An 18,637-nucleotide genomic window follows, 5' to 3' on the forward strand; every position below is an offset into this window, starting at 1 on the left:
GTGACCAAGGACTTATAGATTTTCAAATCTGCTGAGGAAGATAGTGTAATATGATCAAAAGCGTCAGAACAACCACTAAATGAACCTTGTGGAGAGATTGTTTTGACAACTACTGTTGCCAAAGTCTCAACATTAGCTCAATTTTGCTGAGGGTGCTTTGAATGCCACTGTAAAGAATATCACTGAGGCCAAATCAGGTAAAAACACTGATTCTTGTTTGATCATTTTCCATTTATTCAACTACTTATATCTGACAAAATAAAATTACAGCCTCTGTTTGATCACCTGCAGCTCTGCTCCGACTCCAAGAAGGCAGCTGCGGTCGGGGGTGATGGTGCACACCCTGATGGCCACGTCATAAAGATGAATCACTGACATCTTGCAGACTGTATGCCTTTCACAGGCCTAGTGATATATGTCTGCACCAGGAAACCAGGTCCAACAGCCAGAGCTTTCAATCCCACACACTGTTATTAACAGTCTTGGCTGTCATTCTCCACTGAGCTCGTCCACATCAGCAGCAGTGCGCGCGCACACACACACACACACACACACACACACACACACACACACACACACACACACACACACACACACACACACACACACACACACACACACACACACACACACAAGCTGCCAGATGTCTTACACCTGACCTGGTCCAACTGGCCTTCCTAACAACCACTTCAACACCAGTGAGGTTTGCTGCAGAACACTTTTTCTGATCAGGAAGTTCATCCAGCTGTTCCAAAAGACAAGGTGCAGTGGTTCAACAGGAAGGTGGAGATTTAAAGTTTTATGGGCTGTGTAAGGCGTTATCGAATGCACATTTCTACCCAGGCAACATTTTATATTCTCGTGCCTGAAGTCAAAAGAGAATTGAACTGTAGTTATGTGTAGTACATTATATGATCTCTGGAAATGGGGAAAATGGTTGAAACTTTTTTACATTACGTCTTTAGAAATCCATGTTTTGTTTTAGCCTCTGAAGTAACTCCATACTGAGCCCTTTTAGTGCACTTTTTCTCGTCACACTAAAAGGAAACAAAGGAAATCCTTTGTTCGGTCTTTCTCTGTGACCAATAGTTGTGATCGGGCTGCGGTAGTGGTTAATACTGCATGGGCGGCTCAGCTGCCGATCATAAAAACAGTCTCCCAGAATAAAACTTATTCTGTGGCAGGAGCTCCCTTGTGACCAGGCAGTCAATCGTCTTGTCTCTGCTTCCTCCACCTCTGCCTTTTTAAGCCTCCCTCCAGATTTGCAAAACTCATAGGGGGGGGGGGGGGCAAGCGATCAGTGACAGCCGCAGGCCCTGACCACCATGTTACGGTACTTCTTGAGAATGACGTTGGAGCTGTCGTCGAAGTAGAGCACCGAGATGCCATGGAGCTGCGTTGGGGCACAGCAGGGCTTGGGCACCGTCTCCGGGTTGATAAAGTGTACCTGTGGTTAGAAGAGGCATAAATCAGTCCTCACAGAAAGTGGAGGTTGCAGTGAAAGTGCAATTCATTAGGGTCTGTTTGGGACTTACCAGAGTTTGCACAATAGCGTGATTAGTGGCATTCATGTAGGAGTTGAGAGGGAAAGCACATTCCCCTTCACAGTAGTATGCTGCGTACCCCTCTGGTGCTATGATCCAGTCCTGATCAGAATAAAACCACAGGCAAAGGTCAATAAACTGTCACTTCACTGGAAAGGAAATGAAGTTAGGCGAAATTAAATCAGAATTCAATAAAATGAAAATTCTGATTTGTACCTGCCATCCCAAATCTCTGAAACTGACATAGAGCTCATGTTTTTTACATCCCTCTTTAGACATGCCAAGGTTATCTGGAAGTGAATGAGTAGACACAAATGTATTAAAAGCATGTAAAATGTATCATAGCCGTAGAGGTCAAAATCATTATTGTTCTATGATGGTGAGACTTTAAGCGTCCAGACACCTGTTGCAGCCTCCACTGCCTTTAGTGTATCCTGAACAGTCCTCTGAGGTTTGGAGCGATTAGACTGGCGACCTTTGTGGCCATGGGCAGAGCGGATGCTGCGGAAATGCACCTCACTGGCTTTGAAGAAGACAACCATGAAGGGCTGTTTGTCCTGGGGCCCACTCCCCGTCACCAGCCCCGCCAGTCGGGGATTCCTCCTCTGTCCTACAGGGGGAGTCAGGGGAGAGAAAACAACAAACCACTGAATATGACAACAACACACATCTGAGTTTCTACTGAACAATCATTTGTTCATCTTAATGCGACCACAACAACCACAACTGTAACTTAAACTCTAGGAGAGTTTAAGGAGTCTCTAGAGATTTACTCAATATGTGGTGTCGCTTTTAACCACAGGATTCAAAGAGCATTCATCAAAACCATAAATCATTACTTTAGACAAAGACTGTAGTCTTTAGACTGTTGCGGCTTCAATGTATCCCAACCCGTGACTGTATGGCAGCAACTGACCGTGGCTGTCCTCCAAGACCAGGTGCAGTCCAAGGTTCTGCTCGGGGTTGACCAGCCAGAGGTTACTGGTGGTGGTCAGGTCAAAAACCAGCCAGCCCTCCTCTGCAGCCCAAACCTCTCGCTGGTCCAGCAGCAACAGCTCCACTTCACTGGGAAGAGAACAATATACCTTTATTGTTGAGGCAGATGTACATTTCAAGGTATCTGATGAAGTGCTCCCATAAACAGGTGCTTTTCTGGTATAAACTCAAATCTCAGATTCATTGAAGTTTCCTTGAAAGCAAGATTTTCAACCATCTCCGCATGCAGCATCTCTTGTTTTCAAGTTCCTGTGCACTGAATTCAGTCCTTAGTGAAATTAATGGAATCCAATGTCTGTCTGGAAGTTATGAAAACAATCTGAAGACATGTGATCTGCTTAGCAAAATAGGCAGCTGTCATGCAAATTATATAAAATGAGCATGTAATAGGCTAAGAATCCCAAACTACATGTGTGGTCCTGTAATATCTGCAGTGTAGAAAGACAGGATTAGGACAACTTGTTCTATGTTGTTTTGGCTGAATACATCAGCAGATTTGATTTGAAGTGAAACAACAACTCTGAGATTAAAGAACTTTCAGCCTTGTGTTTGAAGGTATTTACATCCACACTGGAAAAACTGTGCAGGAATCATAACCATTTTATACACATTCCTCCAGTTTTCAGACAAAGCAGAAGGAAAAATAATACATTAATGGCAACACAGAAGTTTTATGGCCAAACATTGGGAGTCAGACGCCTGACCTCAGAGTGTGTTTTATTTGCTAAAGACCAGGCTGGAGCCAAAACAAGGAAGAATTGAATATGGCTGCCGTACAGGTTAGAGCATCGCCACGGAAAATACCAGATGTTTTCAAATCTCTGTTGTAGACTTCTGACAGCCATTAACTGCAAAGGAATCAAATGTTAAACATGATCATTTTAGTTACATTTATATTAACTTGCCCACTTATGTGTTCAGTTCTATATAAAAGGTGCTACAATCTCATCATTGTTCATCAGATGTAAATTAAAACTGAGAGGGATTTCCCTCAAGAGCAACAGCCTGAACCATGTATTCCCCCTTTAACAAACGAGCACTTTCTTAACATCCAAGAAGAAGAATCCTACTATGATGTGTCGTCTAAAGGGCAGATTTCACAAACAATAGCTTTGTTTACAGGCTCTCAGGCAGACGTCTGTCTTGTAGTCCTGCTGCCTGCTCGTCTGAATGGAGTGGCCTCTGTGTTTCTGTGAATGACAATGGGGTTGCCCTTAACACCATCGTAAGCCCCACAGTCACGATGAAAGACTTAAATCTGCTGATTCCTTCTGCTCACTGACGTCCCCCGTCAGGCTGAGGCTGGTTGATGTGGTGCAGAGACTCTATAATGTGGCTGGATGGCGGAGCTTTGATTTATGAGGAAGAGGAGGAAGTATAACTATTCTTCAACAGAGGATCTGTCATGTTTCAGATTTTCAGATGTTTTTGAAACAAGAACACAGGGTGAGAGTAATACAGAAACTGGCAGACTGACAGATAAAACAGACCTACAGACAGAAACATGGGGGAATAACCACCTGTGTAACAGAGAGTGAAATGACGTCTTGAGGCTTGAGAGTGTTATTTGTGGTCGGAGCCACGCATTATAAATGCAGGTCTCCCGGGGACTGCACTGTTGTGACTGTGTGAGGGTAAACTTGCTTTGGAGAGAACCACTGTTTCTGTCACTGACACTAATGTCTGTGTAAACAGCCACAGTGCTGACACTAACATCAGCAGAAATAACCTGTGGGGAAATGTAGACAGACGCGACAGATCTGTGTGCACGTACAGCAGCTTAACAACCAGCTTTCACAGAAAAACAGAGTGGCATAATCTGTTTATTTAAACACAGCCGCGCTACTCTTACCATGTCACTAGCATAAGTGGATAATCATATGACACATCCAGCTAACATGAAGACTTGGAAGATCATCTGAAAAATGCTTTAAAGGGTCATTTCACCTAAATTACAAAAACACATCTTCTCACTTAACTACAGTGATATGCAGCCACGAGGAGAGTTTTAATTATTTCATTTTAAGCTGGTTTCAAATGCTCAGGTTTCTGCCACCAACCAAATATAACGGAAAAAAACAGAATTTCATAAGGTTATAGTGACTGAAAAATTACATTTAAACATATCTGAGATGCTAATGCTACGCTAGCAGCTCTGTGAGGCTGTACGTAGGCACAACGGTGCTTTGAGCTAAACATCAGCACACTAACATGCTGCTGTTAAGTAGGTATAATATTTATCATGTTCACCATCTTCATATAGCATGTTAGCATGCTAACATGTGCTGGTTAGCACTCAACAAAAATTACAGCTGAGGCTGATGGGAATGTCATTAGGTCAGGATCAGTATTTGTTTATTTGTCCAATCAAAGTCTTGGACAAATTAAAATGTCAGCTTCATGGTGGTGTTATGGGGAAACTTGAGCCAATAATTGTTGAGATATTTCAGTCTGGACCAAGGGAGTGGACTGTTACCAACAGACTGACATAACCATCCACAGTCACAACACTCGCATGGTTAAAAATTCACCAGCGATGTGTCTTATAAGCAGGATAAGCCACATACCTCTCTGTGAACAGCAGAACTATTTTCTATGAAAGACATAGTCCTAATAAAAAGCACTGACAGTTTGCTCTGTGAATTATCCAGAGTAATGGGGACACTGCTTCTGGAAAGTCATGTTGCTGGTTTTTTGAATGTCATTTTTCAAGGCTGTGAACACCACATACAACGTTTTAATCATCTCCATCATATTCGGGTCGTATCTCACAATCTACTCAAATAAAACCAAAACTATCCGCATTGCTAGATACCATTAGAGATAAGTGAGAAAATATGTTTTCAAAAATTTGGCCAATTTGACTCTAAATGTCCAGAAACACTAGATCAAGGTGACACATATGAAACAAGATCAAGCAAATCAAGGGGGAAATAATAACAGAGGGATGGTAAAACGACTGAGAGCTGAAAATAAAACACCCATACCTATTTGGAGGCTCCTGCAGGACCTGGTAGACGCTGACTCTGAATGTCTCATTCTCGTAGCGTTCCTGGATGAAATCCGTGTAAATCCTGAACTCTGCTGCGGTGACGGCCTCTCCCTCTGGAATACGTGAAAGGTCAAAACGAAATTCCCTTCGGTGCTGCTGGTAGAGAAGATCCTGATCCTGATCAACTACAAGGAGAGGAAAGAGAAGAGGATATAAAGAGCAGATCTGAAGAACAGGTGGTTTTCTGACAGTGACACAGAGGTCAGAGGCTGTAAATCAACGTTTGATTGAGGCCTACTTTTCATCAAATTCTCAAACTGTATTCTACCTAACTGTGATACAAGCATGATTAATGGTTGACTGTTTTCTCCCCACACACACACACACACACACACAGTAAAATAATATCTCTGAGTCTCACAGGGAAAGTTTGTACATGTGTGGAAAAAGCAAACCGCTGAGTACAATCAGATGGTAAACCAGTCAGTGGCTGCAATATCTGTCAAAACTGTCGCCGAGTCAAAGGATTCTCTGATGTGTGTCGCTCTGCCCACATCTCTGAAGCACCGTTAGAAACAGGAAAAATCCGGCCTCCGTGAGGGAAGTGATTGATCTAAACATCACTTAAGTCGAGTCTGCCATACATGCCAATGTGGGGGAGTAAAAACGTACTCAGGGCTGAGTTTGGCTCCCTGTTTAAACTGCACACATGTGCTGACCACAAGAAAAGGCCTGTTAAGGCACTGCCCGGAAAACCACAGCAGCCAGTGTGCTTTTACAAACACACTCACGTAAAGTATAGAGAGCCACACCAATTCATGTGCGACTTAACTACCAGAGCCTGTACCACCCACACGTCCCTGATCATTTTGCCATGTATTACGGTCCAGTGATTTCATTCTGATTGTAGAGGATACGGTGAAGCAGCAGTAGCGGGTGGCACAGTGGGGTTTCCACCCCGCCCTGATCCAGCTGAAGCTCTCAACACTCAGATTTTCCAGAAGAACGCTGGTCAAAAAAGACCCCAAAGCTCCCTGAAGCTTTCCAGTGTCGTGTTTTTACAGTGTTAGTCAATGTGTTTGTCCTTGGAAAGAGCAGAGGAGGTCTCTGTGAAGGTGTGTGCAGAGCAGCGATTAGCCACTTTAAACACATCCTGCCCAGTGGCATACACCCTGACATCATCATGACATCACCCTGCCTTCCTCCTGACGGTCCACCATTGTTTGAGTGTGCAGACACCCATACACACAGTACCCCAACACTAGAAACATAACTTTTTTTTTTCAAAAGCACTCACACACACACACACACACACACACACACACACACACACACACACACACACACTCAAAGTCTTCTAAAAACACTTCTAACGACACAATAACACACACAAGCCATTCGTCGTTAAGAGCGGTGCATTCTGAACCCTGCGAGTCATTTGTTTGACCGCAATTAAATGCTGGGAGGGAACGAGGGGTGTTTTTATGAAAGCAATAATTGCTTGTAAGGACTTGGTGTGTTTACGTTAGAGACCATTAGCTGCAAAGATCAGACCTCAGATATGCAAAGTTCCTTCTGGGAGGCATTTCAACACTTCAGTTTTCTTCTGACACTGCAGGGCCACACAGCCATGGAGCTATCATTAACCTACTGCAGTTTTATAGTAAGTGGGAGCTTTCTTTACAAACAGGTGTGGGTGGTTATAGGATGCATCACGATGTCTGCACAGAAACAATAACAATTGTTTTAAGTTTTTATTATTATTGTGCATTTGTCTATTCATTTGTCATGTGTATGATGTTTAATTTATTCAAGTTTGTGGTAAATATTATTCTGGCCATTCATTGGTAGGCATTGAACGTGTGCATATTTAACACCCTTTAAGCTGGTGCGTGGCAGATTATTAGAACCACCAAAAAGGCTTTTGATGAATAAATTTTGCACCATTTCATAAACCTGCTGCAGAATGCAGAGAAAAGGGGTGAAAGGAATTCCATCAACGGCGGCCGTGCAATTACAACTGGAGTAAAAAAGAAAGCAATTATTTTGCAGACGGATGTACAAATAATGAGAAGGTTAATGAGATTTTCTGGCGGGGCAAAATAAATTCTTCATATGATCTCCTTATGCTACCTACAGATCAGCTTAGCAGGACAAACACATTTCTTCCTGCTCGCTCTCAAAAACACAATACTCCCTCTGTTCTTCGGTGAAACGGTCATTCCTCCAACTGTTTGAGAGCATTTTGCACTCCTTTTTTTTTTTTTTTAATGAAAGCCAGTGACATTTCTGGTCATTAAGCCTTTTCCCATGCTCTGCAGGTGTGCTGTGTTCAATGCAAAAAAAAGCCCATACTGAATGCATGTGTATCCATCTCCAGGCAAAGACTTCAGCAGCGGTAAACAAGGAGGCCGTCGTGAGGAGTAGCAGAGCAGAGAGTGAGAGAGAGCTGCAGAACAGCTACGACTGATAAGACTGACAGCAAGGTCAGGCCTCAGCTGTGCGTTCAATCCCTTTCTGTATAAACAACTGTACAATAGAAACTACAAATGTGCAGTGCAATAGCAGCTGCATTGTGTAATGTTGCATGACAATGAGACTAATGCTTTTTCCTGTGATTCTGGAGCACAACCTGTGGTTTGGCATTCCAACAGCAGTAAACATATGCAGCCGTGTACATGTATGAGCATGTGCACAGTGATGTGATATACAGAGTGTGTGTGTAGACGTTACAATATGACTGCACAACCTCTAAAAACACTATCTAACTAATGATAGAGAGGGGCTGAATACTTCCTTTTAACTTTACTTCTAACGTAATTAATTTAATTTAAAGATGACGTAAATGCGGCTGATTTATTTCAAATAAGCAACTTAAACCACTGTCCACCTGCACTATATACCTGGAGTACACTGGGAGCACTACAGCAACTCTCCCTCACACTGGAAGCTGTGGTCTTTGGAAAGGAAACAATCCAGTTGGGTCTTGAAGCGATCATCCAGGGACCACCAAGATAGATCTACTCCAGCACAATGTGAGAGCATGAACTAAAAACTCTGCCAATCATCAGCACAGGAGGCCGTGGTGGCTTGAGAGAGAAATAATACACACTCGTTGTGTCCTTTTTTTTTTCCTCCTTCCTATTTATAATCAGTCTTCAGATGTGGAACCACATAAATCTGTTATTGGTTTTCAGAAACAATGTTTCCAGATCTCATTAGCGAAACGCTGTCAGTTAGAAGTTCACGACTAAGGACATAAAATCTTATGTGATGCAGTTCAGATTTTTTTATAGTTTCCAAATGTTTAGTATTAACTGCACGTTTATAGGCTGATTGAAAAAATAACTCTGAATGGCTCCTCATTTAAAGGCTTCAGTTCAATCTCAATGGCAAACAAACAGATGGTTAAAGGTTTCTTGGAGACGTATCTGAACAAACTTCCTCTCCTCATGCTGACCTGTAACCCTCATCCAAGCCCTGAGGCAGCAGAGGTCTGTAAAGGAGGCAGGGGTTGGTCTTGGATGTAACCACATCCGGATAAGAGCCACAGGCACCGTGCCATCTGCTTGTTTCACCATAGTGATATCAGAGCTGCGGTAGGATCTCCAAGGGAAACAAAGGCAGGAGTTGCCTTTTATAAATTCAATAATGTCTGAGTGAGCCCAGACTCTCACCTGTGACCCCTGTGATTTACACCCTCCAAACAAACACACAAACAGACGTAGATGCAGGAATGCGTGCACACCTGCGATAACAGAGATTACTGCAGCAATAACATGAGTTTAGATGCAGTTTGTATCTTGATCTCACTCAACTTGTCTCCCACTCCCCAGGGGTTTAGAAATGCCTGTTCAATTCCTAGTCATGCGAAACAAAGCCATGCTAAAGCCTGCCCCCCAGAGCTTTGAAGGGATTCTGGTGAAATCGGATACAGGCATGTTGTCATAACATTTACAGCTCGGAATGCATAATGCTTGATTTCAAGTAAAGAAAGTGACCTAAAAGCCACAATGTCAGAGACACGGAGTCTTTCGCAATGACACACACACTTAATCAATGCACTCTGTTGTCAAGTACCACACAGGCACTACACTGCAACAAAGTACAAAGCATTTAAACCCATGATTCTTTAAGTGATTGAGTCAGATAACAAAGATAAAACTGCCCCTGTACAACAACATATAATGAACTTTGTTTGTTGTTTTGCAGTTTGTCAAGAAATCTATTATAACTACAAAATAACTTTTTAAATGTTACAAATTTCTATGAACCAGTCCCTGTGGTATCAATTTGTGGCCACTGGTGATAATGGAGGAGCAGATTCTGATTTTGACACCCATAGTATCACAGAGTCCTTATATGTCCTTATAGAGGAGTTGTAATAAAAAGTCATAAATTCAAATTTTATAATGCTTCCGAGCCACTACACACACAGTGTGTCTATGTTATCTAATGCAAGTTAGACACAGGATTTAAAAAAAAATTGAAATGACCTCCAAAAGTCAAGTTAACTTACCGAGGTTGACAAAGCTCATCACCATATCTGCGTCATCTAGGAAGCGGCTGTCTTGAGGGGTCACCATGGGGGAGGCCTGGGTCGGTAAAACGGGCTTGTAATAAGAATATCCCTGTGGCCCTGTGTCCGTGGAGATAGTGTTGTACAGGTCCAGCATGAACATCGGGGCAGCGTTGTGTTTGGTGTGGAAGTGCGGCCGCGGACGTTGCGGTAGCCCCAGGATGGAGAGAATCTCCCGCTGCATGTCCCTGCGCTCCTGGCTCCGCAGCCGCCGCTGGATGAAGCTGGAGCGCACCTCGTTGTCCATGGAAAAGTTGGAGAAGGCGACCTGCGTGGACAACACGCAGTAACACCAGGACAAGAGGGTCATTATTGTCGGCAAGGCGCTTGTCACCATTTTTGCCCAAATTTTACGCGCGCCTCCAACAAATCGAAAGATAAGACTGGAGATGTGGTTCTTTTGTTAAAGAGTCCTCCTTCATGTGGGGAAGTAAAACACACTACCCTCTATCAACTCGGAATATCACTCCCTCATCCTCTGCCGTTGCGCACTGTCTCATACTGCCCTGCGCTCTTCTAGATGGCAACTTGGGAATGGATTTTATTGAGGCTGTGTCAGGGGAGGGGCAGGAAGGGTCCAGAATGGGATAAACCAAGACTGGGGAGACTGGGGCAGCGTGTGGGAGTGAGGCAATGAAAAGTAGAGCGAGAATGGATCAGTGTCCTTTCATGAAGTGCATTAATAGGAAGGGTGGGGTCTCCCATCACTCCATCCATTGTTTTTTAAAGGGCTCTTTGGCCATTGATGAGAGTGGGATTAATTAGGTAAGCAAATCTTTTCTCTGGAAATCTGTCTCCTCTGTAAGTCTGGCAGCCAGCTTCTCTCTGTTGTGACCACAGTTCCTCAGTCCTACCATCAAAGGTCATGTGTACTTATTTTCACATCGCATGGTATTTTGCTTATAACAGACCTGCAGTTTAATTTTATTGGCACTGTGCCTCCACACTGTGCACATGGAGATACTTCAACACTAAATGATCAGTCTGAAGGTAAAGAGCGGAAATCCACTAATCCCTTCTTCAACACAGACACCTTTGAACTCAAACAATAAAGTCAAGCCCACCCTAATTGTTGAAGGGAGTGATCAGCAGTAGGAGCCCAGGTACATGAAGGGACATGCCAGCGGCCCCTATGAATTACTACAACAATGGATAAGGTACTCCACTGCGGCTGCTGTAATAGAGAGGTAATGGGGGTGGAGGGCGGGCGATGAATGACAAAGGAAGGATCACACAAGTACAGATACATCTGCTTGTTTGAGGACAGCGGTGACTGGATCAGCACACAAAAATCAAGGGAAGAGGTTAATGTGTCATAGCCACCAAACTGAAATGGCCTTTTACTAGTGTGCTTTTCTGTTTCTCAGCTTCTATTTTCAACTCCTCTCTTTGTATAAAGGGAACCACTGGATAAACAGATTCATTCAAACTAAAATTAACCAACAAAAAGGTAATTCAAAGCTACAGTTGCACCAGAAAAAATGTTTTTCTCAGCAGAAGTCAATTTACATGACTCATCCCTTGAAACCCATATAAACTCAAGAGTCCTCCCTGTCCACTACAAACATTAACATTTGTAAACCTTACTCCCTCTTTAACAGTAACTATTTAAGACTGTAAAACTCAGCTTTGCTCAAGGACTCTTAAGCAGGGTGGATGCATCTCAACATGTCTCCCAACTGACAGTCTTATAATTTAATGTATTGGAGCTACAACCATACTGTGTGTCATATTATTTTAATGCACGTAATGCAACAGATGAATAAGAAGCACTGCAATTGGTTTGTTTTATCCATACATTAGGGCCTGTTTTACTATTAAACTGTGAAACATTGGTATTAATCCTCCGCCAAAACTTTTTATCATATACACAGCTTGTTGATCAACCCGATTTTTATTTTGTATTCAAGCTCCTTTTCAATCAGATTATGTGTCCATGCTGGTCCATGCAGGCAGAATCTAAATTTAAGTAGGCTATAAAAAGGACTACAGGCATGTTATTATGGGTGTTGGAAAGTACATAAGCACATGAATAATTAAGTACAATTTTGAGGTCTTGCAGTTAATGTTGCTTTATACCTCTTCTTTATACATTATGTATAGGCCTACTGCTTCTGCTTCTACATTTCAGGTGGAAATATTACAGTCCACTGTATTTATCTGAAAACTATGTAAAGTAGAATAACTCCATCATCTCAACCAACTGTAGCTGCTTAGCCTCTTGTTAATGCATCTGTAATACTAAAAACATTGAACTGTATGTGCGCTCCACTAGTGAGAGGTACTTGTGGGAGACAGATACGGTAGCCTACTAATGGAGGTGACAGTGGGTTTGTCCAAAGAGACCCATGATAATCGTCTACATTTTTCTCTCAGTGTAGCCTGCTGGGATAAGATGGCAATAGACGAGAGACTGTACTTACCCTGAATGCAGCTTCACACACTCCCCCGCTGCTTTCCACAGAACAGTTAAGTCACTTTTTGTCATGCACTGCCTCCAAGCGTTACTTCATGAAACAGTGTGCTTTTAGCGGGGCTGTTACGTCATCAAACTGCGACGTAGCGTGAAACAAGCGCCACATTTTTCCTGCGCCAAATAGTTTTGGCGTTTTCGGCGTTACCGCTTTAACTACAGCCACAGCCAAAAGCAAATCTGGGGTATGTGTTTTGATGTTGTTATGAGGCGGTGTTACAGATGCTGCGGTGTTTAGATGTAATGTCCAAAAAATGTTGCTGCACGGGGAAGTTGTCCCGGTTGATGGTCTCAGAAACGGTCTTAGCTAACGTTAGCTAGGATTCAATTATCTACATTTTCTGATCCACACAACGATTCAATTATTAGCACGTGAGCTTAGATGTATTTTAGATATAATTCACGGTTGAACTGCCCACACATGCTTACGTTAACACGCGAGCTAACCGCTGGTGTGTAGAGGCTAGCAACGGTAATTAACGGAGTTAGCGTTAACGTTAGCTGCCGAGCTGCGTCCTGTCAAGTGTCAGATGTATTTGTCCACGTTACTCGAGTTAACCTCTGTGATGTCTAAGCTATATTATGAGTGTGAAAATACTTATGTGAGTGCCATGCTAAAGGTCTGGCAGTATCAGTAATATAGTCCAACCTAATGCTGCTACCCAGCGTCACATACAGTGTTTGATTCAACGCCACATCCAGTTTGTTTTTTTTTTGTTTTTTTTATCACCTACTGCATGTTACCTGTGAAAACGATGTGGCTTCTCACAATGTTGATGGATCCAAAAGCTACAGGCAATGTGGTCTATCGTTTGTGAATCACACCGTACCTCTGTCTTGTCTCAGGTGTTCATTAGGAATAACTTTAAAGAACTATGAGCTTATTTGGGACGAGCTCCGGGTTTGGAACAGGAGGGACCGGTGTCTTTGGAAGCACAACAACAGACAGTCATAATCCAATGAAGGTAAGGCGGAGAACTACAGGAGAAAAATATTTGACGTGGTTTCTTATAATTTGTTATGGTGGCTCGCTGAAAACGGTGCCTTCACCTTTTTATCGGACAGCTTTATGTTTCTCCTTTGTTGTTGATGTTCCTAACTTGTCTCACAGGATGTTGAAGTGACTTCACCTCCAGATGACAGTATCAGCTGTCTGGCTTTCAGTCCACCCACCATGCCAGGGAACTTCCTCATTGGGGGATCCTGGGCCAATGATGTGAGTTAGTGTTGCAGTCATAAAATGGTGCTCAGTGAAATCTAGTGTATTTAGTGAAACATAATCAGTTGTTATTTTAATATGGAATTTCAGTGAAGTTGAGAGGCTGAGGGATGCCTTCACCAGGATTCTCTTCTACAAAGGACTACTTATGCACAAAATATGTTTGTAGCATGCTCACAAGTTTACACAGTGTAACTGTTGTATTTTCTGACACAGGTCAGGTGCTGGGAGGTGCAAGACAATGGACAGACTGTCCCTAAAGCCCAGCAAATGCACACAGGTCCAGTGCTGGATGCATGCTGGAGTGATGTAAGTCTCATCCTGCGGAGTAGTCTCATCCATGCAGTAAATGCTGGGTGCTGGGTCATAGAATCATTTATGATGTGCTGTTCTCTTTAACCAGGATGGGAGTAAAGTGTTCACTGCTTCCTGTGACAAGACAGCCAAGATGTGGGATCTTAACAGCAATCAAGCGATGCAGATTGCACAGGTTGGATGAGAGCCCTCAAATCAACTATGTGGTCACAAGAAAGAAGTAGAATCAGTTAAGATCTCTCACCATTTCTCTTCACAGCACGATGGTCCAATCAAAGCAATCCACTGGATAAAAGCCCCTAACTACAGCTGTATCATGACTGGCAGCTGGGACAAAACACTGAAGGTACGGCACATTTTTTGGGGCAGACATTTTTAACAGTTATAATCATTACAGCATTTCCATAACATTCATTCATTCAGTCTTTATTAAGGACACAGCTCATGGGGAGGTTCCATAGCAAGAAAATGACAAAAAAGACAAGGAATATATCATATTTAGAATCACAAGCTAGTGAGAAAGGTGTTTAGATACAAGAACTGTTTTGGGGAGGTACAGAGTGTCTGTTTTTTTTAATTACCAGACTGACTACACTTTTGTTTTCTTGTGGTAATTGAGGCCAGATTAGGAAATTAAACAGCTTTCAGAAAGTCTGACTCATGAAATTCATCAGCACCCAGTCAGTCTGATGTCAGTTAGTCTTTATTCCTTATATGCTTGTGTAGACACTGACACGGGGTTCCCATGGGTCCTTGAAATCCCTTAAAGTTTGTACATTTTAGAAAAAAAAAAAACAAGACCTCATATGTTGTTGAAAATGGACAAATTGACAAGTCATTGAAAGTGCTTGAATTTCAATATTTTGTGCAAAAATAGAAATGAAAGTTTATTTGATTTTTTTGTTTTTACTTAACATTAGTAGACAGGGTTATTATATGGAGTATATAGGGCAGTGTCTCCTGCTGTCTCTCAGCTCTTCAACTTATAAATAAGTCTCTGTCTCTCTTGCTCAACTTACACAATATATTGTTTTGCTGTGCTGTGAAGGAGAAGGCAAGAGACCACATAGAGAGACCATCACTGTAACACAGCACAATTCAGAAGTGTTCACAACATTCAATCTCTTTTCAATTGTTGTCTGTGAGCTTCGGTAAAACCTGCTAGTCCTCATTATAAAAACTCTTAGTGTAGTGTTCTCAGTAATTAACCTTAATCCGTGCCCTCCTCAAACTATGCTGTGTTGGGGCCTTGAATGTGAGGGAATTTGGTGTGGAAAGTCATTGAAAAGAGCTTGAATTTGGTGTGGGTGTGGGAACTCTGCTGCCATATAACCATACATAAGCAATTATTCAGTGATTGACATGTCAAACTTTGCAGTGATTAATGTAGCACTGAGGAAAATGACAGCTTGTCTGTTTTTCTCTTCAGTTCTGGGACACCCGCTCTCCCAATCCCATGATGTCTCTGCAGATGCCAGAGAGATGCTATTGTGCAGATGTTGTAAGTGGTTTTAGGGTTTTATGAAATGTATTTTAATGCTTGCTGATCAGCTGATTGATTAATCAGTTTTTTCTCTTTTTTCACCTTCCTGACCCTGATATGTAGGTTTACCCCATGGCTGTGGTTGCCACAGCCGAGAGAGGCCTGATAGTGTATCAGTTGGAGAACCAGCCCTCGGAATTTCGTAGAATAGACTCTCCTCTCAAACATCAGGTTAATACAACGTGTCATTAACTATTATATTTTCATTGTATCTCTCTATACAGCATGTATAACCAGATTCATTTTCTTTGACAATGAGAATGAAGCCAATTTTAGAAACTATAATGTAATATTTTGAAATATAAACATTTCATTTTTCATACATTGTGGCCTTTTGATCTGATGTACATCTCTGACCTGGTCTTGGCAGCACCGCTGTGTGGCCATATTCAAGGACAAGCAGAATAAGCCCACAGGCTTTGCACTGGGAAGCATTGAGGGCCGAGTGGCCATCCACTATATCAACCCTCCAAACCCGTGAGTGTCTTAAAACAATCAATTTTATACAAGTTCATTTTTAAAGTCTTATCAGTCACTACAGGGGTTTCTTTAGTACATTAAAGTGCAAATATTAACACTTTATTATCACTACAAAATTTAAAAAGACACTGCCCTTACTGTTAAAAGCCAGAGGAAAAACATGACACGTGTGTTTGCTGATGTCTCTTAGAGCCAAAGACAACTTCACCTTCAAGTGCCACAGGTCCAACGGAACCAACACAACCACTCCACAGGACATCTATGCTGTAAGTTCTTGCACCAGTATGTCTTTTTTTTTTTTCAGATCAAAGACAAATTATGCAAGTTTGTGGATTTTATTGCCAAGAGTTTTGATGCAGCTTGCTAAAAATAAACTTTTTCACAGCAGACATTCTCCTTGTCATAGCAGGAAAAACACAGGTAGGACTAATGACCTTAATACTGGATGCCCCTCAACTGGCATAACTGCAACTAAAAGTAATTGAATTAATTTACACATGTGCTTTACCTGCAATGATGTGTCATGTCTGCAGTGAAAAAGTTCAGTTAATAGCGTTTTATTTAGTGCAGTGTTCAGTATCTGAAATCAGTATTAATGTAAAAATTAATAACATTAACATCAATTAATGTAAATAGCTTTTTTAAATACACCTATGTTGCTGTCTCCTTTTAATAATAGCATGATTCCCTCTTGGATATCTGTTGGACTTCTAATGTCAGTCGATTTTCAGCCCTTGTGTATTACCTCACAGATTCATTGATTATAATATAGTCACTATGACCCGTCAACCAGCCTAGTGGTTCTTTTTTCCACGTGTCACCTGCTAATTTCCGTATTCCATCAGGTGAATGCTATCTCCTTCCATCCTGTCCACGGCACACTGGCTACTGTGGGCTCAGACGGGCGCTTTAGCTTCTGGGACAAAGACGCCCGCACCAAGTTGAAGACGTCAGAGCAGCTCGACCAGCCCATTACAGCCTGCTGCTTCAACCACAATGGCAACATCTTTGCGTATGCTTCCAGTTACGACTGGTCGAAGGTAGGAGGTGTAAAATCTTTATAGAAGTTGTGAACAGGTGTTTTTGCTCTACTACTGTAGTTTACAAAGTTCATTCTGGTCTCTACTCATAATTGTGCTCCAAAGTATTCCTGCTTTGTCGTCACTGACTGCCATGCTGTATCACTCAGGGCCATGAGTACTACAACCCCCAGAAAAAGAACTACATCTTCCTGAGGAATGCTGCCGAGGAGCTGAAGCCTCGGAACAAGAAATGGTGAGAGAAGGGCAGCCACTGTCTGTAAACCTGGAGATCACGGTCGCCGGGCAGGGCTGCCCCACTTCCTCTGACCTTTTGACTCGCTCTGGGCCCTTTCAAGGCACCCCTTCGCATGCATGGATTTGGGCAGTGAGGACATGATTCAGATCTCAGTACTGCTACAAGTAGCCGTTGTGTAAAGGATTGGTGCAGCACTGACCTGAGTGAAGTCATTTTGAAGGCTTGTGTGTTCTCTGTGTATACAATGTATACAAGCTGTCTTTGCACTTCTACAGTCAGGATTCTTTGGGAGATGAAGCCTGCTGGCTTTTTACAGTATTTAGTTTGTAAGTAGTAAGGATTTGTAGTGTGTTCAGTGACATAAAAAAGCTATTTATGGATTTATTTAAGTTACTGAGATAACAGTGCAAAGATTAAGGGAATACTGAACACATGCAAGCATTCATTTATAATGACTCAATCATCATTTGTAAGGATTTATTTTTGTCTGCTGAAGAGTGATTTTGTGCTGTTTATTCTGTGCAAAAAGGGACACACTGAGAACCCCCTTTCAGAAATAAACAACAAAAAAAACCTCAGAAAAATGTTCTTTGTGACTGACTGCTCCCTCCTGTCTTTAGATTCGTCGTGCCAAGTTGCATCTCTTGTGAGGAAATGCGGAAGACCTGCTGCTTTAGTGTGTGTATACGCTCGAGACAGACTCCTTCCTTTCGGCAAACACCTGGACCAATGCCATGGTGCTGCGTGTACTGTGCATGGACCAATCAGAGGGGCCTACCCAACCTGGCGTTGATGACAGCTGTGTGACAATTGGTCTTAGAGGTCATCATAGAAGGGGAGGGCTTTATTTGTCATTCATCTTGATGTCTTTTTCTTTTATGAGTTCCAGCTCCTCATTTTTTTTTTACAGCTGTCCAAAGACTTTTCATTCTCATTTGATTTGCTGTTACTCTGTGGTTTAGCTCCATTAATGAAACTGGGATGTAAAATAAATAACAAAGTGCATACTCTTAGATTTGAACATGTTTATTCCAACTTGAGGGAGTAAGTATGCTGTAAAAATGTTTGTTGGGTGTTTACGGAACTGTAATGTGCATGCGAAACCATGACCACTATCTCATATTTCAGCTGTAAATCTCTCCATCATGTGGGTCTCTGACATTGGAATCATCGCAAAATCAAAATGATAAACTTTGAACAGCATCTGTGTCACAATGA

General features: G+C 42.3%; 2 protein-coding genes across 4 annotated transcripts; one reads left to right on the forward strand and one right to left on the reverse strand.

Moving 5' to 3' along the window:
* Positions 1-1,297: 1,297 nt before the first annotated feature.
* Positions 1,298-12,615, reverse strand: LOC111221779 (bone morphogenetic protein 7-like). 2 transcript variants are annotated; one of them, XM_022745332.1, is made up of 8 exons: positions 12,535-12,615; positions 10,052-10,379; positions 5,528-5,717; positions 2,461-2,609; positions 1,948-2,154; positions 1,761-1,834; positions 1,536-1,646; positions 1,298-1,447 (listed from the first exon to the last, which is right to left on the reverse strand). In XM_022745332.1, exons 2-8 carry the CDS (start codon positions 10,356-10,358, stop codon positions 1,298-1,300), a joined length of 1,188 nt encoding a protein of 395 aa, XP_022601053.1. In that variant the 5' UTR covers positions 10,359-10,379; positions 12,535-12,615. The 2 variants fall into 2 exon arrangements, with proteins under 2 accessions (XP_022601053.1, XP_022601052.1); XM_022745331.1 differs by lacking the exon at positions 12,535-12,615 and having other exon boundaries at positions 10,052-10,448.
* A 55-nt stretch (positions 12,616-12,670) lies between these two features.
* rae1 (ribonucleic acid export 1) lies at positions 12,671-18,333 on the forward strand. 2 transcript variants are annotated; one of them, XM_022745231.1, is made up of 13 exons: positions 12,671-12,769; positions 13,431-13,549; positions 13,696-13,800; positions 14,020-14,112; positions 14,207-14,293; positions 14,378-14,464; positions 15,548-15,619; positions 15,725-15,832; positions 16,032-16,138; positions 16,332-16,407; positions 16,987-17,181; positions 17,331-17,416; positions 18,040-18,333. In XM_022745231.1, coding segments are annotated over exons 2-13 (1,107 nt in total). In that variant the 5' UTR covers positions 12,671-12,769; positions 13,431-13,459; the 3' UTR covers positions 18,041-18,333. The 2 variants fall into 2 exon arrangements, with proteins under 2 accessions (XP_022600952.1, XP_022600951.1); XM_022745230.1 differs by lacking the exon at positions 18,040-18,333 and having other exon boundaries at positions 17,331-17,420.
* The last annotated feature ends 304 nt before the right edge of the window (positions 18,334-18,637 follow it).

The sequence above is a fragment of the Seriola dumerili genome, unplaced genomic scaffold (assembly GCF_002260705.1).
Source record: "Seriola dumerili isolate Sdu_G_001 unplaced genomic scaffold, Sdu_1.0 BDQW01000088.1, whole genome shotgun sequence".
NCBI lineage: Eukaryota > Metazoa > Chordata > Actinopteri > Carangiformes > Carangidae > Seriola > Seriola dumerili.

Bases quoted from the DNA above. Each gene is read 5' to 3' on its own strand.
- rae1 (XM_022745230.1), top strand. From the start codon at position 13,460: ATGAGCTTATTTGGGACGAGCTCCGGGTTTGGAACAGGAGGGACCGGT. The intron at 13,550-13,695 runs GTAAGGCGGAGA...CTTGTCTCACAG, and splicing joins ACAGTCATAATCCAATGAAG to GATGTTGAAGTGACTTCACC. The intron at 16,139-16,331 runs GTGAGTGTCTTA...GATGTCTCTTAG, and splicing joins TATATCAACCCTCCAAACCC to AGCCAAAGACAACTTCACCT.
- LOC111221779 (XM_022745331.1), bottom strand. From the start codon at position 10,448: ATGGTGACAAGCGCCTTGCCGACAATAATGACCCTCTTGTCCTGGTGT. The intron at 2,610-5,527 runs GTATGGGTGTTT...TTCTCTTCCCAG, and splicing joins CTGCAGGAGCCTCCAAATAG to TGAAGTGGAGCTGTTGCTGC. The intron at 2,155-2,460 runs GTCAGTTGCTGC...CTCCCCCTGTAG, and splicing joins GGTCTTGGAGGACAGCCACG to GACAGAGGAGGAATCCCCGA.